Source organism: Theobroma cacao, chromosome 8, assembly GCF_000208745.1.
Source record: "Theobroma cacao cultivar B97-61/B2 chromosome 8, Criollo_cocoa_genome_V2, whole genome shotgun sequence".
In the NCBI taxonomy this organism is placed as follows: Eukaryota; Viridiplantae; Streptophyta; class Magnoliopsida; order Malvales; family Malvaceae; genus Theobroma; species Theobroma cacao.
Window position 1 is genome coordinate 2743700 of NC_030857.1, and position 25897 is coordinate 2769596.

The window sequence follows — 25897 nt, forward strand, 5'->3', positions numbered from 1 at the left end:
CCACATTATATATATATATATATATATATATATATATAGAAAAATGAATTTAGCGGAAGACTCTACCAAAGCAGAGTTCATCTAAGTAAGGAGAAAACTTGTGCATTCCATGAGTGTTCTAAATAAAGATGACAAGCGTCCACAGTGCTTCCCACACAATGCAATAACTTATAACTTTTGGCAGTTCTACCATGTTTTCATGGAAGAAATGCCAATCCTTCAATACCCTAATTTACATATTAAAATGTACCCACATATGTACGCATTTGTTGGTGTCTATAGAGTCTGGCAAGTCTTCCTTCTACACTCCATGAGGTAACTGCAATCATACGAAAATCCATCTCAGTCAAAATGCTAATTCTATCATTCTTTTCCGTTTGAATAAATCAAATGAAGAAAAAAGTTAAAAACTATAAAACACCAACTTTCAAAGAGAAAAGAATCTAAAAGGAATCAAACCAGCTCTCTACTATGTTTCAGAAAACATATCCTCAAAAAACCATATGAAAAAGAAAAAAAAACGAGTTTTGTTTGTTTCTCTTGACAATGAGAAAGAAGAGAAGCAAACTGCAGAAAGATAGCATTCTTTCCTAAATACTTTAAAATTCTGACTGCAAATTGCACTCACACCACCTGTTGTCTGATACCAATCACCAACCTAATTCAAAATCTAAACTAAAAAGGAATGTGGAAAACTACTAATTGTCCAAATTATTTGAATTAACAAGGCCACTAGTTCACAAGCGAAATCTGCCTTCCGAGCTTACTTCCAAATAACAAATACTTAAATAGTGTTTGAATTTAACTTTTTATTAATTTTTTTTTTTCAAATTTGACCACTATATATTTATAAATCATGATTAATTATTTTAAAAAATTTTGAATAAAGTAGTTTTCAAATATATATTTATTAAAATTTGATTTAATCAAATATTTAAAATAATTAAGGTAAAAGTTAAAAAATTTGACTAAAAAAAGTCGAATTAGGACAGCATTTATGTGATGGAAAGAGCAGATCTTTTGCCAATTACCAACAAATATGAATTCTCCCCTCATCCATTATAACAAAACAAAGCAAATATGCATCTCCAATAAAAAATGAGTTGTAGCTTACATGATTGAAGTTTCTTGACAGCTCTTATCGAACAACTTCAAACATAGGCCAAACTCCTTCTGGAATTAGATTGATGATGGGTACCTTTCCCTGTTTGCATTGGTGAGGTTTGTGAGGCACTGCGAACCTCAACACTGCGCGATTCAGGGCTCCAATTCTGACTCTGAGAAGCCAAATATTCAAGAGCCACAGCAATATCACCAATAAGGGGGCGGAAGTTGGCTTCTTCATTGAGACACATAGCAGTAATTGCAATTGCATAGTTCAAGCAACGGCGAGGATAACATCCTCGAATTAAAGGATCAACCAATAGGCCAAACTTCTTCTGGTCTTTCAAAAGCGGACGGGACTGCAACACACAAAATTGTAAAAAAAAAGAAAGAAAGAAAGAAGACTTCAAAATGCGGTGATAGAAATACAAATTCCACTATTCGTTGTTACTTATTAAAGACTGAAGATATTCTACAGGTCTAAAGGGAAATACAAACTTCGAAGGAAAGGAACGAAAGGGATGGTGCAAGAAAAATAGCATAAATATGAGATACAGCCCCATGGAGGAAAGGAGAGGGAGGTAAAGGGAAATGAAAGGAAAGAAGTCAAACTGCATTGAAACAGTAAAACTCAAAGGGGAAAAGAGATATAAATCAAACGATAAATTACCCATGAAACCAAGTTCTGCTCTGCATGCTTCTTATTGGTATCTATTGCCTTTCGTCCAGTTATCAACTCCAAAAGCACCACCCCAAAACTATATATGTCAGACTTAAGAGTTAATTTACCACTCATAGCATATTCTGGGGCACAGTATCCATATGTTCCCATTACCCTGGTTGAAACATGAGTATTGTCACCCACAGGACCCAATTTTGCTAAGCCAAAATCTGAGAGTTTTGGGTTGAAATCATTATCCAGCAAAATATTTGCTGACTTCAAGTCACGATAAATGACAGGTGGATTGGCCTTGCAGTGTAGATATTCGAGTCCTCGAGCAGCACCAACAGCAATCTTTATTCGTTTATTCCAACTCAGAGGCTCTTGACCAGGTTCTAGATCTGAAAACATATTTAATTTGTTGGCACTTGAGACATGAGGAATAGTTACAACATTTGGAAGAATTATTATTAGGAAACAAAGAAAAATCATTCAATGCTTTTTTAGACTAACATAGTGACCCTCAATTGACCGTCTGGAATCATAATGAAACCTAATTTCAGTATTATTAATAGTAGAATCTCCCAAGTCCTAGATCAAAGTACAAAAGATGAAATCTAGAATGCGATAAACAAGAGGCTTGTTAAAGTTGAGCATACTATAAAACAAAAGGAAATGAGCATCTGTGAATAAATGTTCAGAGATTTACAGCACAGAATTTTCACATACAAAACTATCAGAATCTTTCCCTTATATACAAGAATGGTCTGATTAACACTACATGAAATCATATGAATAAAGTGGTACACGACCAAGCATTCAAGTAAAAATACATTGAGAAAAACAAGGTGGAATACATCCCACTTGGTGCCAAATTATGAATATTTACATTTCCAAGTGCTATGCATATTTAATAGGAAATATGAACACTATTCCAGCAAGCAAATACACATCATTTATCAGCTCATTTAGACAATTGCTTGATCCACAGCCATGCAAAGCACAAATTAGCTTTAGGAGTTATAAAATTTTCAAGAATGAAAATAAAAATTGGCTGTCATCAATTCATCTAATAAGTGGAAACTTCATGGACCAAAAGGGTAAAACGCTTAAACAAATTATGGGCAATATTACAATTAAAACAATGCCTAGTGCCAAGAACTTAATAAGTAATCAGGGAAGCAAAAATTATTAGTTAATTTGAATTTCTCCTGACATAGCTCCAAGATCAACAGCAAAATCCTTACGTGCAAATTAGAATTCTGCGTCATTAGTAAGTAAAGCATGCCCTAAAGGCGTATTGTAAAGCAAAAAGTCTACAAACATAACAAGGGACACTATTAACGAAAGGAAACAAGAAACAATAGATAAGGTGGAAGTAAAACCGCTATTCAACAGAATCAGCACTTAATAGATATTACCAAAAAGATGATCTTCCAAACTGCCCATCGGCATGTATTCATAAACCAAGAGCCTCTGATCTCCAGCAGTGCAGTAGCCAATCAAGGTGACCAGATTAACATGGTGTAACAAGCTCAGCATAAGAACCTCAACAATGAATTCCTGATAGCCCTGAAGACCGTCATGATTAAGTTGTTTAACAGCAACAATCTGCTTACAAGAATCAAATTACCCAAGTCAAATTTGAAATGTCCAAAGAGATATATAAAATGCGAAATTTATACAATTTAAGTGATAAAGGCAGACAAAGATAAGGAATAGTGAAACGCAGCAACTTGCCTCCCCTGTCTCCAATCGACCTTTGAAAACTCTTCCAAATCCTCCTTCCCCCAACAAATTGGTTTCTCTGAAATTGCTTGTTGCTGTTGCCAACTCTCGAAATGTGAAACTACGGGCCCCGCTGCCTTTGGAGTCCTTCCTTTGATCACCTCCTTTCTTATGCTCTGTACCGAAATTTCACAAAGAAGAAAGAAAAAAAGTTTGGGGTCAGGATTAGCAGTTCAGCACCAGCGAAAACAATCAAATCCAGAGTTTAAACAAAAAGAAAGAAGCTTTCTACGAAATTGGGTGTCAAAATCTTAGCATTACCATCTAGACTTGCCTTTCCCCTCGTACCGCCGGAAACTGGTTAAAAAAAACAAAGAATTTAACAAAAATGCAAATTATACAAAAATAAAAAGAAAAAAATTACAATGAGAACCGAGAAAATAAAAGAGAACCTGAGGAATCAGCGGAATGGCGAGAAGTCGTTCGACTTCCATTATCAATGTCGATCCTTATATCCTTAGAACGAGGATTTAAGCAAGGAAAACAACTCATCCTCTTTCTGCTTAACCCCACAATTATTGCAATTAAACAACCAAATTTGAACACTCGCAAACAACGCTACTTGTAATCCATCAACCAAAATCTCCCATTGTCTCTTTCCTTGAACCAACTCCACCTTTCTACATGTACAGAAACTTTTTTTTCTTTAAGAGAAAACAGATTCCTAAAACCAAGCTGCGGAGGAAAGAAGAGAGAAGAAACAGAAAGTCTCTTCCTTTCTCTCCAAACAAACCACTAGCTCTGCCCGCAGCCTAATGCCTTTCAGATCCTAATCAGCAAAACGCGCCGCAATAACTGTAATCTCTATATAAAAAAGACCCAGAAAGGAAAAAAAAAAAACAAACCCCGAGAATTCAGCCAATAAAAAAAAACCAAATATCTAGTACGAAAATCAATAAGAGGAAGAGAAAATAATGTACCCCAAATGAAAATTTTAATAATTGAACAAGAAATTACTGCCGCTACAAGTCTGCCAGAGACAGAGGAGATTTGCAAAAATGGGAAGGAAGGGTAAAAGAGAAAAAAGAAGCGAGGTGGAGCATTAATGTGTTAAATTTAGTGAGAGAGAGGAAGAAATTAAGCGCCAGATTTAGCGGCAAACAATAATGAGTTTGCCTTTTTGTTTCCTCCTTTAATGTTTCTTTTTCTCCTTTTAATTTCGCAAAAAAGGAAAAGAAAAGAAAGGGAAAGGAAAGGAAAGAAAAATGGATTGGAGAAGGGAGTGTGTGGGCCTGTTTTGTTTCTGTTTTTATGGATTTTTCTTTGCATTAATGTTGGTGCATGATTGTTGCAGGTCGCTCTCCATCCTCCTCACTCACTCTCTCTCTCTCCCTCTGTGCTCCTCTCTTTTGCGCTTCTCCTCCTCTTGCCTTATTTAAACGTTGCGCTCTGGGTGGCCCCATCTTTACCGTTTTGCCCTGCCTCCCCTCCCCTTATTACGGCTTCTGACACTGGTGATGAAGTTGTCACGTGTCCATTAATTAGTTTCAAGAATTCTAAAAATGATAATTTAATTCATTAAAATATATTTAAAAATTCAAATACTCGAAATAGAATTATATTTATATTTATAAGTATTTTTTATCACTGTCTTCTATAATTTTCAATTTCACAATGATATTACTGTTAAAAATATTAAAGTATATATAACATATTTTGATCGATTGAATCAATCAATTAAAAATTTTAAATATAAAAATTAGATTATATAAATAAAAAAATTATACTTTTAATTAATTTAAAACTAAAATTAAAATAATGAAACAAATCAATTAAGTAAACAGCTTTAATCGATTATGCACTTAACTAATTTAAAATTAAAATCAAAATAACTGAATCGTATCAATTAATTCAATCGATTCGATCAATTATTTCGATTTTAATCTATTATTTCGATTTGGGTCGAATTCAACTAAAACTCTAATTACTGTTAATTGTCCGGTGATGGGACCCGACGCAACGCGTTTGGCAATTAGGGAAACGGCCCTGGATTCGTTCAATCACCGGGGCCCCATTCTGCATCCCGCGTGACGGGCTGAACCCCCTTTGTCTTATGCACTTTAATCCGGTTTTAGTTTATTAATTAGTCAACAGATGATGATCATTTAGTACTAGTTTATTTTGGGAGCGTTTTGACCGCAAAAAACGACAAATTTTGGGACAAATGAAACGGAGCATTATGTGGCGTTTCGGGAACAAGGAGATTGTCCCTGCCTTGTTTTGGTCTTTGGGTGTGTCATGTGTGAGTTTGTTTAGGAACTTGGCAAGCTCAAAAACTTGTGTTAGAAAAAGAAAGTGCATCATGCGATGTCTCTAAATGAGACAAAATCTCTCCATGAATTTAGTTCCAAATCCAATCTCACGCAAACTCTCATTTTTTCCTCTTTTCTTATTTTTTTCTCTTTTTTTTTTAAAGGATATTTTAGATTACCACTTTTTCAGATCCAATTCAAAAATTCACTCCTATTTAGTATCATTAATTAATGGAATTTTTTTCCTTTGAGACAAAATAATTAATTTATTAAAAAAGAGAGTAAAAGAGAGGGGAATTTAATAAATAAAAATAAAAAAAACTCTCCAAAATCAGAGCCATTGACTTCCGGAACAAAGCAACGGTGGGAAATGGATTCCGTCAACTATTTTCCATTCATTTGTGTGAACAGAGGAAAAAAAAAAGGTGCAGCTGTATCTTGACCAAGATCCCAAGAGCGTGAGGAAAGCTGAATCTACGACACCCTGATCCACACTCTTCAATTTTATTTTATTTTTTATCATCGTAATTTATGTTTGGCCTCCGAGAATTACTGCTGGCAATGTTTCGAAATAATACGTGGAGAAATTTTCTTTCTTCGGTGCAAAAAAAAAAGCTAAGAAGGCCCCAACTTTTCTTTCTCTCCAAAAAGGAGGCCCAACTCTCATTGGTTCTGGGTTGGATTTTTGTTCTCTCTCTCTGTTTCTTTGGTTCGGATTAAAGTTTAGTCCAGGATTGGTTTGGGCCACTGGTTAGAATGAAGACCAGATACACTTTCACTTAGATGCTTCCTTCGAACACGGCTGATAAGCCCATATAAATTGATTGCCCTTGTTATTTTAACTTCAGTCTAAGTTAGGAGTCCGTTAGTTCTTAAGTATTTGAATTCGAATCTTATTAAAATTAAAATTTTTTATTTTTTATTTAAATTTGATTAAAAATCAACTCTTAATATTTGAATTTGATTATTAATACTTTTAAAAATATTCAAACTTGAAATATAAAAAAATGAATTTATATATATGCTATTAATAAAAATTAAATTAAAAAATTAAAGTTTAAATTATATTTAAAATACTAATAAATTTTAGTAAATGGTAAATTAATTATAAGTAATTTATAAAACAAAGTCATAATTTTTTAACTTAAAACCTAATAAAATATAATATAATATAATATAATTCAAGTAAATAATTATTATTTGAACTCGTGGCAGATAATAATTATACCACTCAAATCTTGTTTGATCTCGATTATAATCCCCCTTAACATTCTTAATATTTTATTCTCCCTTTTCCTTTTCCGGTACCTGAATACATGGCCTAAATGTTACTCATGTCTATGGACAGAATTTATAGAATATAGAAGTATGCGTGTTTCATTGACTTGATGGCATCAACGTGTTAGCTTTGAGATCAACACGTTAGCTAACCGTGGCGTGTTAGCCAACTATAAAAATTAGTTTTTATTTACTTTTATAATTATTTACATGATTTTTCTTTTTTTGAGTAAAGAGAGATTCAAACCTTACTCTGTTTACACACCAATCAAAAAGGCTAATGTTCAAGTGCATTCAATTATTTACTTATAAATTAATTAATCAGAAGATATAAATCTAATTATATTGAAAAGAATGTGGATTAAATTTCCTCTACTCATTAAACATTTGTTAGTCAACAGATATCTAACTTCAAATTATATATATATATATATAAACTAGTATTATATATTATTAATTTTTCTCATTAATCATTTAATATATTTTACATTAAAATTTAAATTTTTTTATAATATAGATGTTTAATATATTTTCATATGAAAAATGAAAAATAAATTTATAGTATAGAAAAAGTAAGAATTAGGTCTTTAAAAAAGAAAAAGAAAACTTCATTTTGGGATATCTTAAAAAAATAAATATAAAAAAGGGACGGATATAATATATTTTTTCTTTCTTTTTGGAAATATATTATATACTACAAATTCTAGATATAGAACAATATATATAGTTAATTAATAAATATGACCTATCTTCCATCTTTCAATATATATATTCTAAATACATTCATGGCTTTCGTTAGGTTCCTAAAAGATAAAAAACAAATAATTGCTTAATTAAAAATAAAACAAATTGGGGGGAAAAAAGGCAAACACGTGAGTTAACTTTTGAAGCAATCAAAGGATATAATAAATTGGCAAACAGAGAAAATGTGCAATGGGGGCATAAAGTTGAGAGAATTGAGAGCAAAGAATGCAACTTTGTGTGCAAATGAAGTACAACCTTGGCTTACAAAAGTGCATGAGATGTTTATAGCTGTAAAGCCATGCCTTTGGCTTCTCTCCTCAATCCTCACTTGTATTATTGCTAACTCATTTTCTAAATTAAGAAAAAAGAATTTGCATTTAAGAGTTAATTATCATTTCAAGAAAAGGAAACAATTATACAATCTTAAATTCGGCTAATTTTTTTCCCTTACATAAGTATTTTATTTAATTAGTTTCTTTATCACCGACCATGCCAAATTTTAAAATTTTTATCTAAATTTTACTCGATTTTAAGTTCAAATGAGAATATTTTAGTAGACATAAACTACTCGTAACCCAAGATGGATTAATGATTAAGTGGTTAATTAATTATGATCATTATAAAAAAGAAAAAAAAGAAAGATGTTTTGATTAAGGAAAGAATAACGATAACACATGATTGATATATATAGTTGATTTGTTACTAACAATGTACTATGATTGTTTTTCTTTTTATTTTAATTTTGAGATCACTCAATTTTTTTCTAAAAAAAATTTGCATTTGTTAGTTTGTAGATTTATTTTTTTGTCTGAAAAAACACTTGTTAGAATGTTAATATTAATATAATATGATAACATCATAGTACAAGTAAAATTCATATAAAATAGGTAATTAATTAATTCAGATAGAGCATCCTTCAAGATAAAATTAATTTAACTAGTTAACCAAAAAAAAAATCAGATTTTGGTAGTGAATATTGGGATTTGGGCAAGCTTATTTTGTGAATAACAATTTTTAAGCCTTTTCCCCTCAGTTAAATATTTAATTATAAATTAAAAAAATTCTGAAAATCACTAACCAAATAACGTGAGCAAAGTTAACTCAATTGGCTATGGGAGAAATTGGTAATATTGTCGCGATAAAACGGATTTTACTCACTGAGTCGCATCTTCTACTCCTTAATTTACCTATGGCAACCTGTTTGACCGTAATTGTTGACTGTTTAGTTCTCTGGGAAACAAGTTTCCACAAATTACATGAGGAATTAACTGAGTCATTAAACCAAGTTTGACGGTAATTAATGAAATACGGAGCCAACCCAGTAATTAACTTGCATGGAAAACTTCAAACTGCATAATCAAAGAAGAATCCCGTAACAAGTTAGAAATCTCAGTTCTCTTAGTAGTATCTTTCAATATCTAAAAACCCTTTAAAATCGAGACTTTCCTCCCAACAAAGTAGCCTTCGTGGAAATATACGCAGACTTGAAGAACAAGTGAAGGGAAAGAGTTGATCAAAATCCCGTCGTCCCATGTTTCAAGCTCTGAACCATAGCAAATACCATTGATATTCTTCCGGTTTCGATTCCATTCATGGTAAATGAATCAGAGATTCACAGCTCTGTTTCCGTATATTGGAGAAGGTGAGAGCTACCAAAGCTTTAATTTGCTGTTGACAGCTGAAACGTTCCATATACAGGTATGCTCCAAATTGTTTTTGTTCCTTTTTGGGGACAAAACACAAACCTAAAATAACCGATGAGTTTTCCTATAAAGAAATCCCCATCTTCCCCTTCCCTTTGTTTACTTTCTTTCCCTTTAAGTTTCAGTTTCAGCTTGAGCGAAACCATGCGTCGCAAAGCACCCACCACCCTCCTTCTTGTTTTCTTTTGCGTTCTTCTCTCCGCTTTCTATTCTCTCCATCTCTCCCGCGATGCCATATCCCATTCCCTTACGGAGCTCCGGTTTTATCCCAAAAACCTCACCGCCTCACTCAAGGACCCGGGTTCTTACAACCATGTCATCAGAGAAGAAATCAAGGAGCTCACTCACCGGACTCGACGCGTGTCCTCCATTCAAGGACCCGTCGATTCGGTTTCGGTTCTTTTGCCTAACTGGGAGGTCCTCGTCCTCGTCTCGGCCGGCACCCCCTTGACCTCACCTTCCGAGGAGAGTTTGTATTGCCTTTTCCCCAACGGCGAGGCTTCTCCAGCCAATTTATCGGGGGTCTTACCTTTCAGTAATGCGACGGCGTTCAAGTGCATTCTTCCTAAGGGAAACCGCAGACGCCAGCCGTTTCACCGGCCTGTGCTGACCAGTTCGCTGGAGAAGGAATCGGCAGTTATCACTCCGGCGCCAGTGATGCCACGTTGGGGCTTCTTGGTTTACGAGTCGTTCTCAACTGAGACCGACGTGATTCTGTTCGTCAAAGGCGTTAACAACCGTCAGGGTATCAACAGGCCTCCAGAGGAATTCAGTTGCGTGTTCGGTGACGAAGAAAACAGCGCCGTTAGAACCCCTGTTACCAGCTCAATGCAGGAGGTGTTCAGGTGCCAACATCCGAATTTAACGGCGGTAAATATTCCTATCGCAACAGCCGAAAGAATCAAAGTGTCCCTCGAAATCAACAGACAAAAGGTGGTCATCCCTTCGGTTGCATATTACAGTCCGAGTTCCAGGCGGACGCCGGCGAACCCAAAGCCGAAATCGCTCTTGTGCGCCACCACCATGGTTTACAACGTGGCGAAGTTCTTGAGAGAATGGGTGATGTACCATTCCAAGATTGGTGTCGACAAGTTCTTCATATACGATAACGAAAGCGATGATGATCTAAAGAGGGTGATAAAGGAGCTTAACGAAGAAGATTATAACATCGAAAGGATTTTCTGGGTATGGCCGAAGACTCAAGAAGCCGGATTCTCTCACAGCGCGGTTTACGGCAAAGATTCATGCGCGTGGATGATGTATGTCGATGTCGATGAGTTTATATTTTCACCGTCATGGCTTAAAAATTCTTCTCAACCATCCAAAGCCATGCTTCCATCTCTGTTGCCATCGTCCACCAACCCACCGATCGGACAAGTTTCGATCAAGTGCAACGATTTCGGACCGTCGGAACAAAAGGAGCATCCGGCGGAAGGGGTGATACAAGGTTACAACTGTCGTAGACGAGTCGAGCAAAGGCACAAATCGATAGTTCTGTTAGACGCCATTGATTATTCGTTGCTTAACGTCATCCATCACTTCGGTTTGAACAACAGTTACTACAGCTGGCAAGACTTGCCACTGGACGTGGCCGCGTTGAACCATTACAAGTACCAAGCTTGGCCTGAATTCATGACCAAGTTTCGACGAAGGGTTTCAGCTTTCGTTGCGGATTGGAGGACAGGGGTGAATCCAAACTCTAAGGACCGGACCCCGGGGTTAGGGTTCCAACCCATCAAACCAGAAAACTGGGAAAATATGTTCTGTGATGTGAAAGATGAACGGTTAAAACTTTTGACCCAAAGATGGTTCACTTCTCAAACGCCCGAGGGGTTAAAAATGGCATGGCAAAGATGAACAATTTAGAGCCATGGTGATAGAGAGAGCCACACAGCCATAGCAGTAGATTCAAAATTTTCCTTCTTTTTGGCGTAGATTTGATTGTGTGGGGGGGGGGGGTGGGGCGGGGGTGACAAACAGTGTAAAATTGTTGTTAATAGTTTGAGGCTTGAACCAAGTTGGTTTTTTTTTTTTTTTACTCAATTTTTTATTCCTTTCAAGGTAATAATAAGATCAGAGAAAGGAGTTTTTTTCCCCCTTTTTTGGGGACAGATAGGCGCTTCGATTTTGTTACTTTTCTGATTGACCCGAACAGATCAAAAGAATTTCTTTTCTTGAGGATGTCTACTTGCTTTCATTTCATAGTTAATTAATTTAAATATTAATTGTACGCAAAGAATCTGGCTTGATTGATACTGCATCCCCATTGGATTAAGCTCATCCATCGATCATGATTTAATGATGGTGGAAAGGGCAAAGCTCTTAATGAGTGTTGATTTTCAATTAAGATAAAAATTTTAAGTTTGATACGTTTTATATTAAAATTTAATTTTTTAATATTATATACATATTCGATATTTTTTAATTTGAAAAAAAATTAAAAATTAAAAATATGAAGTATTAAGAAAGAAAAATTCATTTTGAGACATCTCAAAAAGAGAAGTACAGAATATTAAGTAGGAAAAACAAATCGAGTGTATTGGAGATGGAAGATTAATGTTACCTTGAATCGAAAAATTTGTATTAGAAATTATTGAAATGTAGGATAAAAAACGGGAAGGCGTTGGTTGGCTTCCATTGCTGCAAATTAATTTGAATGCTACTATCAATTTAACTTAGTTTATAAAGCATGATAACCACTCCCCGATGTTGTTCTCAATGTGATTGGAAAGAGGTGACCTGCAAATATTGACCCAAGTAATTGGAAAATGAGATATGTGGAGGTCTTTTCCCACCTTATCAAGACGGTGGATGATGATAACGTTATTAATCAGGCTCGACGGAGTCATGTCCTTGGGGGAAAATTGGAATGAGATTACGAGTTGAAAGCTAAGCAAAAAAATGATGTTCCATCAGGCTTTTCAATTTGGGTAGCATTTATTTTTCATTGGAATTGGAACGGAAGACATGGATGGATGCAACCGCAAGACCTCCAGACTGGGCATTAACGATGGTGCTTTCAACGTCCACGACTGTTTTGCTTTTAAATCATTTCCTCAAGTTTAAACTAAATTTACGTTTTTTTTTTGTTTGAATTTAAAAATTATATTCGAAAAAATAAAGAACACTGCAATTACCTTATGTCAAATCATATGGAAATAATGCTGCCAATTATCAGAGTTGCAATGCTAAATCTGGGTGCTGGGGTGAACCATTTGGTACACTAGAACTAGGTGAACCTGGTGCCAGGAATCTCACATTAAGATCCGGGGTAAATGGAAGGAAATCTTGTTTATTATAGGATTTCCGCAGAAGCCCAACATTAGTTGCCGTATGTGAGGCCAGGTCAGGGCCTACAGCCATTGTATTTCCAGAATGTATAGTACCTGAACTACCTGCAAACTTAGCCTCGTTTGAAAGAAAATCACTTGCAGGCATCGGGCACATGGCGGAGCTGCTACCCGAAACCATGCCATGTGTTGGAGAAGGCACTGAAGTCTTTTCAGACAAGGGATTCCCAGGCTGTGTTACCAATCCCATTTGAGGAGGATAACCAATGCCGAATCCACCAATAGAACCATTAATACCCGAGTGCGGTAAAGGTCTGTGCTGAAACTGATGAGGAGGTGCAGACTTAATGCCACCAACTTTGGTATAAAGTGAAGTGAGGTCATTTTGCGAACTTAGTCCTCTGACAGTTTCTGCGTCTTCTCTACCTTGCAAAGGAAATCTACTTCCAGCAATAGAGTTTGAACCAGAAGTAGCTGGAGGAGAAAAAGGCCTGCTAGAATGGTGATCAGAAAGAGAATTTGAAGATTTCTGCTTTTCAGAAAATGAAAAAAGTTGTGGCTGCTCTACTGTCCTGTTTTCTCCTACCCATCCAGGACCAAACTTCAGTCCACTAGGCAAAACACTTTCGATTTTCTTTGAAGCAATTTTCCAAAGAACAGGTCCAAGATATGCAGCAAAACGTGCCAAGCTTGCAGCATAACCATTTTCTACACTCAGACCAACCTGATACACATTGGAAAAGGGGAAAAGAAAAGGTTATCAATGGGTAAATTTTGTCATTGATAAAGAAGTTAACCAAGAAAATAAAATTGAGGAGATAAAAACCATTAGTCAGTGAGATTGCCATGATTATACAAGGTATCAAGTAATATATTCTACCCATGTGATCCTGATTGTTTGCTATCATTACGCAATTATCCTGATTTTTTTCTTTCCAATCAATATGATATGTTAGAATGTTCAAAACCATTTTGGCTTTATATATAGAACATAAAATAGGGTCAAATTTACCCACACAAATCTAGTTATTCTTGCACCAGAATTCCTTATACAATTTATTATTCATAAAAGTAATATTAGGATTCTTTTATTCATACTTGACGAATTTAAGGTTGATCAGACATTCCATCTATACAACTCTTTATATTAATGTAATCTTTTAACTAATGCATTAATGGCAATAATTGCAGCATAAACACACACAAAACACACCGGAATAAGTTGCTTTAATTCTTCATCCAAGGTGAAAAAGATAGGCTGCTCAAGTTCGCAAGTTGATGAAGGGTTGTAGGTGTCACGCCTGTTCTCATCTAATGGAAAAAGTTTCTTCCCATACTTCATCACAGCCTTGACAACAGAAGCTGCAAAGTGAGAGAAAATTAGCTCCATATGCATAAAAAATATGTACCAACTAGATTTTACTTTAAAAAGTAAAGAATGAAGAATATATTTAATGTAACAGACTATTAAACACAAACCTGGAAATTCGTTCCCCCATTCAGGTGACCAGCTGGCATGATTTTCATTGCTATGAGAACCCCAGGAGGGCCTGACTAATGTATCGGCAGGCCGGAGCTTAAGTGAACTAGTTCCTTTCCTTAAATTGTATGTGTTTGAAAGGCTTGAAGCATCTGGTCCTGTAGCTAGAGTTGCACCTGAAGAAAACTCAGAACCAACACGGTTAAAAGAAGATGACTCCGATGACTTTTTGAGGCTCTTTCCAGGTGGTCGTCCTCTCCTCGCGACCTTCAGTTGTGGTTCACCCTCATCTCTATCTTGCCTCAAATTCTCAAAGTCCTTTTTAGCTAGCTCTTGCATTGATCGTGCCTAACCAACCAGCCCAGATGATTAAAATAACAGAAGCCAGAGTACCAAAACAAAGGAATTAATACAATGGGGACCTAGCCAAACCTGTCGAAAGTAAATAGTATCTGGTGCATTAAACTTCATTGCATTTGAGCATATCAGAAAAACATCTTTCTGCATGAATCAAAGTCACGAGTTTCAGATTCCAGTTGTAGCAACATCAAGTATCCTTGGAGAAAAAGCATATGCAGGAAACTAAATCCCATATAACAAAGTTTTGTCATTACAGTGTTTGTGAAATTAAAGCACTATCCTGACTGGTCAAGTCCAAAGCATACATATCCACTTGAAAATAATATCATCAGGATTTTAATCTTCCCAGTTAACCTCAAAAAGCAACTCATGGCATATAAAGTTGTCCGCTAGGAAATGAGTACACTGTTATGATCCCAAACTAAACAAAACAAGTTTCACTATCAAATTCCACAAATCCAGGGCAAATCATTGGCAGCAGAAATGAACTATATGTTATATGTAAAAGAAGAATTAAAAAAGTCAAGGGCAAGTAGAAACATGATCCATCTTCCCAAAACCAAATTAAAAAGTCTTTCACACTTAACAGGCCAAATGGCTACCCAATGATGATTAACCCTACTGGACTTAATATGAAGTACTAAAACATTGTAGTCAACATCACCACAGTAATCTCAAAAGTCATAGTGTACCTCCCTATTCTCCTAAGACTTGTTTGATCGGCAGCAAAAACATGACTGGGTTTATACAACATTTTTGTGAAAACACACAAACCAACAAGATAGATCCAGAAAATATGAACAGAAACTTAATCGTCATTGAAGCTTAAGCAGTCAAACAACTTAATCAACTGTCCTGTCCACTTTGTCCCAGGGTAGACAGACTGATGGACATTGGATGCACATAGCAAAGAGAAAGCTTGCAAAACACACCTCAAATTGTTCCAAGGTTGTATAAGCTCCCCCATCAAGTTTTTTCCTGACTGTCTGAAAGTCCATTGGGTGTGCAATAATGTCAGAGTAATCAGGAAGCTGTATCAAATCAATCCAACATCATCTCATGAACTGGGATTTCACTTTTCATTAATCTACATTTATGCAATAATTAAAAAGAAAGTGCACCTCTTCAGGATCCACTGGCTCAGAGAAAACCCCGTAAGTGTCCTTCCTGCAAGATTAAAGAGAAACAATCAAAACCCAATAAAAAGAAGATATGATAAAAAAAAAAAAAGAAAGGAGAAATCGAATGAAGCGAAAATAACACATACTTTTGCAGCTTGTCAAGAATGAACACCAACAACTTTTTGTCTGGCAAAGGTGTCGTGGAGCCAGAATCCACCGGTGACCCTGTCCACGTATAAATGACATAAAATTAATTTAATTACCAAAACCCAACACTTATTTTAAGAATTCCCAGAAATGTCTTTTCATGAAAACCGAGATTGATTTATACCATGAAGAGTCTCTGTCGCTTTCGATACCTTTTCTCCCTGTATGCAAGATAAACTCTCTTATCAATTACAAACATGTACTATATATTTATTTAACTCCCAAAATAAAAATTCTAGGTGGAGATATTTGCTTTGGATTTCGAAGAATCAGTGAGGAAAGTTACAGTAAAAAGTTACAACAACGCAAAGCGAGTACAAGAGAAAAAATAAATAAACTTTGAATTATTATTGTTAAAGAAAATAAAAGACAAATTAAAGCTTTTCAGACATGATGGTCTGTGCATCCATTATTTTGCACATAAATAAAGGTCAGATTAAACACAAGACAACAAAAACAAAATAATAATGGAAAATTCCTAAATTAGGAAATAAAGAAAGCAGAACTGTGTTGAACACAATTTCAAGGTTCCCAAAAATCCAAAAAGTTAAAAATAAATATCCAATAACCCAAAACAAAAAAAAGCACATGACTTAGTCAAACTCGGCCATCCATCTCCGATCCCATCACAAATATTCAATTGACGCACGAAATCCAAAAGTTCAATTTCAAAAAATAAATAAATCAATATCCGAGTACAAGGAAAAACTTTTTTCTTTCTGTTTCTAAAAAAAATTCACTTTCAAAAACCCACGAAAAGCTATTTCGACTCCAAAAACTTATATATTAATGGATAATGAATCACCATTTGATCAGATCCAGGACGGAAGGAGGCAACTTTGCGGCGCTTGAGGGGCACCTCAGGATCCTCACTATCCGCATTCGAATCAGAACTGTAGGAGGCCGTTTTGGGCGCCGAAGAATTCGGATAATGCTGACGATTACGAGAAGAATTGAGGCCAAGCAATAACTTATGCTTCTTCTGTTGGCGCTCGTCGTCGTCATCTTCCCCTCCGTCAATCCATTCGGGCAACGGGGAGCCTCCATCAAGATTGGGGTTCCGTCGAGTGGATCGGCGGTTCGAATTGGTAGAAAAATTAGGGTTTATGAGATTAGGGTTTTTTTGTTGGTGCGATTGCTGCTGCTCCTCATCCTGTTGTTGTTGTTTGATAGAGCGTTTCTGGAGTTCTAAGTGAGAGGGTAGTCCCTCCTTTTTCTTCTTCTTCGTCATTGTCCCTGCTGCTATCTCCCCTCCCATTTGCTTTTTCTCCTTTATTTTTTTTCCCCATTGTTTTTTTTCTTCTTTTTCTAAACAACCTTTGAATTTTTTTTTATTATATATGGTTTTTTTATAATATCTTAAAATTTTTTAAATAAAAAGTATAAATTTTATGAATGTAATAAAAAATAAAAATTTATTTAAATTTTTGAAAATTATATTTTTTTTTATTGAAAGGACTATAGTGGGGAGTGGCGGGGGATATTGTCCAAGCATAATTTATTTGGCTTAATTATAGCAATTTATTTTCCCTTTTACTGACTATACAGGCAAGGGATACAAAGTTCAGCCATATCTATAGAAGAAACTGACCTTTGTGTAAAAGCAAGATTCCAATGGATCCCTGTTATGTTGCATTTCCCTTTAATTGAACAAAATCAGAACTATGCCTTCATTAATTAACAGAGGGTATGATTCGTCAACATCAGTTTACTTTATCATTTGATTTGATCGTAAATTATTATTGATTGATTTCTGACCTAATTTGGGTTTATCAAAAATTTTTTGAAAAAAATCTGTCACTAATACATTTGAAAAAAGAAATGGTTTTGATAAAAGATTCTTTCAACCAAAAAATTATTGTTTTCTTGTATTAATTATTGAGAAGACAAGCTAAGTTTGTAATTATACTCTTAAAACTAAATTAGCTAACATATTGTAGTCTTAATTTTGAACCCATTTTCTGCAACATCGAGGTAAGTCTGGATTAATTATGAACATGATATTATATTTAATTAATGGGATGTTGTAGTAACAAGATTTTGGAAGCTCGGGGTATCCACAATTAAGGCCCAATGGATGAAATAAATACAGAGGCCCCCCCTTGTATATGGAATGTGATGTGATCCAATGCTTGCGTGTGTTAATTTGAGGGATTAGTATTTCAGCAGGCTATTAATTTTTTTGAGGTCAGATTTGGAAAAAGATAAATATAAAATTATGTAACTATATCGACTTGATTTCATAACTTATGTAAAAATCGAAATATGATAAGATATTGTATAATTAGATAAGATAGAACATTATGTATCTCACATTAGTAAAATATAGTGTGAATCATGAATTTATTAATAAAAATATTATTCCACTTAATAATCATGTATTTTAGATCGAAATTATGAACTTGTAACATCAAGTATCATCCCAATCCCCATAATTCACCTAATTAAACTGTGTACTACTTATATCACATGTATCAGTAGAATTTTAACTTGTGAATTTTGCTTTTGCAGCATGTTGATTTTGAGTATGTCTACATATACATACTTTCTTTTATCTTTAAACAAAGAAACAAACAAATGGAATCCGATTGAAAGTTGGGGTTGGCACCTTGTGGAGAGGGGAAACCTTGTTTAATTTTTAATTAAAATCTCTAAATATATATATGATAATTTTTTTTTTGGACACTTTTAATCATATATATATTAGCTTGTAACATAGAAATGGCATGTCCTTTGGTCATAAAGGACCGGAAACGTAGAAGGCAAAATAAGGTTTCAGTGTCCAAATACCAATGAGAATGTTCTGTGACATTAAAATAGGGACCGTGGCCAAAAAAAAATTACTGAAGTTATATCTTTACTTTAAAAAGGTAAAATGATTACTATCTAAATATAAAATAATAGATAGATCATAGAAAGTTAGGGCGTGGACGTATCTCTAGTCACTAGCTCCTAACGCCGCCCTGCCAAATTAAGGTACAATTTCGAAGCCTCCAAAATGGTTGGCCGAGTAATTAATTACTTTTTTTTATCCTCATTTGCCATAAAACTAAAAGGCTACCATTACTCTTAGTATTTTTTATTATATTTAAAATAAATTCTTATTTTAATTTAAACCAAAATAAACTTTTATTTTAATAAGAAATTAATCATCGATAAATAAGAATCTCAAATATTAGACTAATTCAATTCAACATGTTACAAAAAAAATTATTACTGGTCAAACTTTAAATCCAATCTCATGCGATTTAAAATTTTAAAAATTGAATTTAAGTAACCTTATAAACCTCGAGCTTATGTTCTTAACTTAAAAAACATATATCATTAATAATAAAAAATCAATATTTATATTCTTAATATCCATCTCATCTCTTATTGATTTAAAATTTTTTTAAATGAAGAATGCATGCTACTAGCTTACTTACTAGTATATTTTTTTCATTTTTATGAAATATTTTAAAATAATTATTTTTAGATTTTTTATGATAAAATGTATGGAATAATTACATTATAAAAATATTTAAATTTTAATATAAAATATATCAAAATCAAAAAAAAAAATTTTGAACATTTATAAAATTTTTTAAAAATAACAAGAAAAAAACAGTATAAATAAACACTACTAACTCCTCTGTTCCGGCCCAGGCCCTATAGCTATTGCCATTATAGAACTAGGTTTATATTTACTACCCACTACCTAGGAAGCCGGTCACCGCTCTCTCTTAAATGCTGTCAGACGTGTAAAACCATTAAAGATGCCGTAAGAGTTTCTTAACGCTAACCCTGCAATTTGATTGGAGGAAATATCAGTGCTTTCTCTTCGCTCTTTTCCGTTGCAATAATTTCCATTCATTCTAATGTTCCAAACATTGATCGCCAGATCGGGCATTCACCGGGCTTAATATTTGATATGCGGGTCCAAAAAATGTATATTCCAAGTTAAGTAGAAACTATAAATAGAGATCAGTCAATCAGAACAAAAAGAAAGATAATATAACATATAGAAATTGAAAAACAGTCGAAAGCTTATAAAAAAGTTGAATTTTTTTTTCCAGTCGAAAATAAAGTAAAAAATGCTATGCTAATATTAACTTGTAAGGAGTCATTTACTATTGCCGTTCGAGTTTAATTTTAGCACTTAAGTATGGAAAGGCATGGTTTGCATCCATTCAGAGTAGGCTTCGAATGAACATTTAGATGCTTGGAACCCCGTATCCATGGCTAAATTTCATTATAGAAGAAGGCTATGACTTGATATTTACCAAACCAATTTGTGAACAAAAGTTTTTTTTTTTTTTAAAAAAGCTTTATGGTTATGAGAATAAAATCAAAGGTCATGCCAGATTACGATCTAAACAGAACGAAGACCATAAGCCTTTTCTCTGATATACAACATCAATTTTGTGCACCTTGAACGACCCCCAAAGAATTCCAATGAACATCTCACTGACATACATCTTCAACAAATGCAAATAAACAGTGGGAATCATCAAGTTAACAAATTAACAGTCTGCTCCACTTTTCTATTTTTGAGCTACTATATTTTCATGTTCCTGTTTTCAACTGAACAACTCAGAATATCTAAACATCGAGTCAGATGTCACATATAAATCTGTTGATTTTTTTTTTTTTACCTTTTGAAAAATTTTGATATATCAATCTGTACAAATTTTTCCTACCATCTGATCTTACGACTTCTTGAGGAACTCCTACTCAGTGAACCATCCAATGAAAAATGTGATAAATTCGGCTCCATATTTTCATTCATATACAGGCGAAGACCTAACACTGCAATTACCTTATGTCAAATCATATGGAAATAATGCCGCCAATTATCAGAGTTGCAATGCTAAATCTGGGTGCTGGGGTGAACCAATTGGTACACTAGAACTAGGTGAACCTGGTGCCAGGAATCTCACATTAAGATCCGGGGGAAATGGAAGGAAATCTTGTTGATTATAGGATTTCTGCAGAAGCCCAACATTAGTTGCTGCATGTGATGCCAGGTCAGGACCTACAGCCATTGTATTTCCAGAATGTAAAGTAGTTGAACTATCTGCAAACTTAGCCTCGCTGGAAAGAAAATCACTTGCAGGCATCGGGCACATGGCGGTGCTGCTACCTGAAACCATGCCATGTGTTTGAGAAGTCACTGAAGTCTTTTCAGACAAGGGATTCCCAGGCTGTGTTACCAATCTCATTTGAGGAGGATAACCAATCCCGAATCCACCAATAGAACCATTGATACCCGAGTGCAGTAAAGGTCTTTGCTGAAACTGATGAAGAGGTGCAGACTTGATGTCACCAACTTTGCTATATGGTGAAGTAAAGTCATTTTGAGAACCTAGTCCTCTGACAGTTTCTGCATCTTCTCTACCTTGCGAAGGAACTCTACTTCCGGCAATTGAGTTTGAACCTGAAGTAGCTGGAGGAGAAAAAAGCCTGCTAGAATGGTGATCAGAAAGAGAATTTGAAGATTTCTGCTTTTCAGAAAATGAAAGTTGTGGCTGCTCTATTGTCCTGTTTTCTCCTACCCATCCAGGACCAAACTTCAGTCCACTAGGCAAAACACTTTCAATTTTCTTTGAAGCGATTTTCCAAACAACAGGTCCAAGATCAGCAGCAAAACGTGCCAAGCTTGTAGCATAACCATTTTCTGCACTCAGACCAACCTGATACACATTAGAAAAGGAAAAATGAGAAGGTTTCCAATGGGTAAACATTTTATAATTGACATAGAAATTAACCAAGAAAATAAAATTGAGATAAAAACCATTAGTCAGTGAGATTGCCATGATTATATAAGGGATCAAGTAATATATTCTACCAATGTGATCCTGATTGTTTACTATCATCAGCCAATTATCCTCATTTTTTTCCTTTTTTCTTAGCAATCAATAATTGGTATGTCAGAATGTTCAAAGACCATTTTGGCATAATATATAAACATAAAATAGGGTCAAATTTACCAGCACAAATCCAGTTATTCTTACACCAGAATTCTTTACACCATTTATTATTCACAAAAGTAATATTAGGATTCTTTTATTCGTACTTGACAAATTTAAGGTTGATCAGACATTCCATGTATGCAACTCATTAGATTAATCTTTTAAATAATGCATTAATGATTGAAGCATAAACACACACAAAACACACCGGAATCAGTTGCTTCAATTCTTCATCCAATGTGGAAAAGATAGGCTGCTCATGTCTGCAAGTCGATGAAGGGTTGTAGGTGTCACGCTTGTTCTCATCTACTGGAAAATGTTTCTTCCCATACTTCATCACAGCCTTCACAACAGAAGCTGCAAAGTGAGAGAAAATTAGCTCCATATGCATAAAAAATATACCAAACTAGATTTTACATTAAAGAGTATAGAATGAAGAATATATTTAATGTCACAGACTGTTAAAGCCAAACCTGGAAATTCGTTCTCCCATTCAGATGACCAGCTGGCATGATTTTCATTGCTATGAGAAACCCAGGAGGGCCTGACTGATGTATCAGCAGGCCGGAGCTTATGTGAACTAGGTCCTTTCCTTAAATTGTAAGTGTTTGAAAGGCTGGAAGCATCTGGTCCTGTAGCTAGAGTTGCACCTGAAGAAAACTCAGAACCAACACGGTCTAAAGAAGATGACTCCAATGACTTTTTGAGGCTCTTTCCAGGTGGCCGTCCTCTCCTTACGACCTTTGGTTGTGGTTCACCCTCATCGCTATCTTGCCTCAAGTTCTCAAAGTCCTTTTTAGCCAGCTCTTGCATTGATCGTGCCTAACCAACCAGCCCAGATGATTAAAATAACAGAAACCAGAGTACCAAAACAAAGGAATTAATACAAATGGGGACCTAGCCAAACCTGTCGAAAGTAAATAGTATCTGGTGCATTATACTTCATTGCATTCGAGCATATCAGAAGAACATCTTTCTGCATGAATCAAAGTTACAGGTTTCAGATTACAGTCATAGCAACATCAAGTATCATATGCAGGAAACCGTTTTCCCTTAAAACAAAGTTTTGTCATTACAATGTTTATGAAATTAATGCACTATCTGGACTGGTCAAGTCCAAAACATGCATATTGACTTGAAAATAATATCATCAGGATTTTAATCTTCCCAGTTAACCTCAGAAAGCAACTCATGGCATATAAAGTTGTCTGCTGGGAAATGAGTACACTGTTATGATCCCAAACTAAACAAAACAAAACAAGTTTTACTATCAAATTCCATAAATCCAGGACAAATCATTGGTAGCACAAATGAACTTCTATATTTTATATGTAAAAGAAGAATTAAAAAGTCAAGGGCAAGTAGAAACATGATCCATATTCCCAAACCAAATTAAAAAGTCCTTCACACTTAACAGGCCAAACAGCTAGCCAATGATGATTATACCTGCTGGACTTAATATGAAGAACTAAAACATCATAGTCAACATCACCACAGTAATCTCAAAAGTCATAGTGTACCTCCCTATTCTACTAAGACTTGTTTGATCAGCAGCAAAAACATGACTGGGTGTATACAACATTTTTGTGAAAACACACAAATCAACAAGATAGATCCAGAAAATATGAACAGAAACTTAATCACCATCGAAGCTTAAGCAGTCAAAACAACTTAATCAACTGTCCTGTCCACTTTGTCCCAGGGTAGACAGACTGATGGAAATTAGATCCGCATAGCAAAGAGAAAGCTTGCAAAACAAACCTCAAATTGTTCCAAGGTTGTATAAGCTCCCCCGTCAAGTTTTTTCCTGACTGTCTGAAAGTCCATTGGGTGTGCAATAATGTCAAGGTAATCAGGCAGCTGTATCAAATCAATCCAACATCATCTCATGAACTGGGATTTCACTTTTCATTAATCTACATTTATGCAATAATGAAAAAGAAGATGCACCTCTTCAGGATCCACTGGCTCAGAGTAAGCCCCATACGTGTCCTTCCTGGAAGATTAAGCAGAAAAAATAAAAACCCAATAAAAAGAAGATAGGATAAAAAAAAAAGAAAGGAAAAATCGAATAGAGCAAAAATAACACATACTTTTGAAGCCTGTCAAGAATGAACACCAACAACTTTTTGTCTGGCAAAGGTGTCGTGGGGCCAGACTCCACCGGTGACCCTGTCCACATATAAATAACATAAAATTAATTTAATTACCAAAACCCAACACTTATTTTAAGAATTCCCAGAAATGCCTTTTCATGAAAACCGAGATTGATTTATACCATGAAGAGTGTCCGTCGCTTTCGAAACCTTTTCCCCCTGCATCCAAGATAAACTCTCTTATCAATTACAAACATATACTATATCTTTATTTAACTCCCAAAATAAAAACTCTAGGTGGAGATATTAGCTTTGGATTTTGAAGAATCAGTGAGGAAAGTTACAGTAAAAGGCTACAACAATGCAATGCAAGTACAAGAGAAAAAAAAAACTTTGAATTATTATTATTAAAGAAAAGAAAAGACAAATTGAAGCTTTTCAGACATGATGGTCTGTGCATCTATTATTTTGCACATAAATAAAGGTCAGATTAAACACAAGACAACAAAGAATAATAATAATGGAAAATTCGTGAATTAGGAAATAAAGAAAGCAGAACTGTGTTCAAAACAATTTCAAGATTTCCAAAAATCCAAAAAGTTAAAATAAATATCCAATAACCCAAAAAAAAAAAAAGCACATGACTTAGTCAAACTCGGTCATTCATCTCCGATCCAATCACAAAAATTCAATTCACGCGCGAAATCCAAAATTTCAATTTCAAAATATAAATAAATCAATATCCAAACGTACAAGGAAAAACTTTTTTGTTTCTGTTTCTAAAAAAATTCACTTTCAAAAACCCACGAAAAGCTATTTCGACGCCAAAATATATATATTAATGGATAATTAATCACCATTTGATCAGATCCAGGACGGAGTGAGGCAACTTTGCCGCGCTTGAGGGACGCCTCAGGATCCTCACCATCCGCATTCGAATCGGATCCGTAGGAGGCCGAATTGGGCGCCGAAGAATTTGGATAATGCTGACGATTACGAGAAGAATTGAGGCCAAGCAATAGCTTATGCTTTTTCTGTTGGCGCTCGTCGTCGTCGTCGTCTCCTCCGTCAATCCATTCGGGCACCGGGGAGCCTCCATCGAGATTGGGGTTCCGGCGAGTGGATCGGCGGTTCGAATTGGTAGAAAAATTAGGGTTTATGAGATTAGGGTTTTTTTGTCGTTGCAATTGCTGCTGCTCCTGTTGTTGTTGTTGTTTGAGAGAGCGTTTTTGGAGTTCTAAGAGAGACGGTCGTCCCTTCTTCTTCTTCTTCTTCGTCATTGTCTCTGCTGCTATCTCCCCTCTCATTTGCTTTTTCTTCTTTATTTTGTTTCCCCTTTGTTATCTTTTTTCTTTTTCTAAACAGCCCTTGGATTTTTTTCCTTTTCTTTTTTTTATTATTTAATTTATTCTTTTTTTAATGAGAATATTGGGGAATGGGGTCGGTACGTGCGAGTCGCGGGGCTAGGATGCCACCGTGGAGGGAAAGTCACGTGAAATGGATGGATGTGCCGAGCTCTCACGCGATGTGACACGTGACACGAATTCGCTTCATTGCTTGTGTGAGATATATTATTATCTATATTCAAATTTCACAAATATAATTTCATTTACCACATACATTAATTTACCCGCTAATTTTTTTTATTATTTTTCAATATCTTATGAGATAAATAAGAATCTTTATAATTAACTTATGAAAGTTTAACTTTAGTCAATTATTTGAAGAAACCAATAATACTTAATTTGTCTCACACAACAAAACAAATAAAGGTAAAAGTAGTCAAAACAATCTTATCCTAGTTGAATAATGTCAAAATTTTCATTATAAAATACTCCTAAAGGTAAGAAGAATTCTTCCAC

The 25897-nt window shown here is 34.9% G+C and overlaps 4 protein-coding genes across 5 annotated transcripts; 1 reads left to right on the forward strand and 3 right to left on the reverse strand.

Moving 5' to 3' along the window:
- LOC18591713 (serine/threonine-protein kinase CDL1) lies at positions 77-4416 on the reverse strand. Its single transcript, XM_018126125.1, has 7 exons — positions 3946-4416; positions 3815-3850; positions 3506-3669; positions 3187-3376; positions 1775-2166; positions 1115-1463; positions 77-319 (listed from the first exon to the last, which is right to left on the reverse strand). Exons 1-6 carry the CDS (start codon positions 4043-4045, stop codon positions 1152-1154), a joined length of 1194 nt encoding a protein of 397 aa, XP_017981614.1. The 5' UTR covers positions 4046-4416; the 3' UTR covers positions 77-319; positions 1115-1151.
- Positions 9313-11454, forward strand: LOC18591714 (glycosyltransferase family 92 protein Os08g0121900). Its single transcript, XM_007017999.2, has one exon. It carries the CDS (start codon positions 9585-9587, stop codon positions 11385-11387), a length of 1803 nt encoding a protein of 600 aa, XP_007018061.2. The 5' UTR covers positions 9313-9584; the 3' UTR covers positions 11388-11454.
- Positions 12649-17305, reverse strand: LOC18591715. 2 transcript variants are annotated; one of them, XM_018126394.1, is made up of 9 exons: positions 16794-17305; positions 16113-16149; positions 15928-16006; positions 15782-15827; positions 15593-15646; positions 14733-14801; positions 14300-14648; positions 14034-14182; positions 12649-13544 (listed from the first exon to the last, which is right to left on the reverse strand). In XM_018126394.1, exons 1-9 carry the CDS (start codon positions 17244-17246, stop codon positions 12705-12707), a joined length of 2076 nt encoding a protein of 691 aa, XP_017981883.1. In that variant the 5' UTR covers positions 17247-17305; the 3' UTR covers positions 12649-12704. The 2 variants fall into 2 exon arrangements, with proteins under 2 accessions (XP_017981883.1, XP_007018062.2); XM_007018000.2 differs by having other exon boundaries at positions 15593-15691.
- On the reverse strand, positions 20416-25383 carry LOC18591716 (bromodomain-containing protein 9). Its single transcript, XM_018126249.1, has 9 exons — positions 24893-25383; positions 24218-24254; positions 24033-24111; positions 23890-23935; positions 23701-23799; positions 22847-22915; positions 22413-22761; positions 22148-22296; positions 20416-21660 (listed from the first exon to the last, which is right to left on the reverse strand). The coding sequence occupies exons 1-9, from the start codon at positions 25340-25342 to the stop codon at positions 20824-20826; spliced, it is 2115 nt and encodes a 704-aa protein (XP_017981738.1). The 5' UTR covers positions 25343-25383; the 3' UTR covers positions 20416-20823.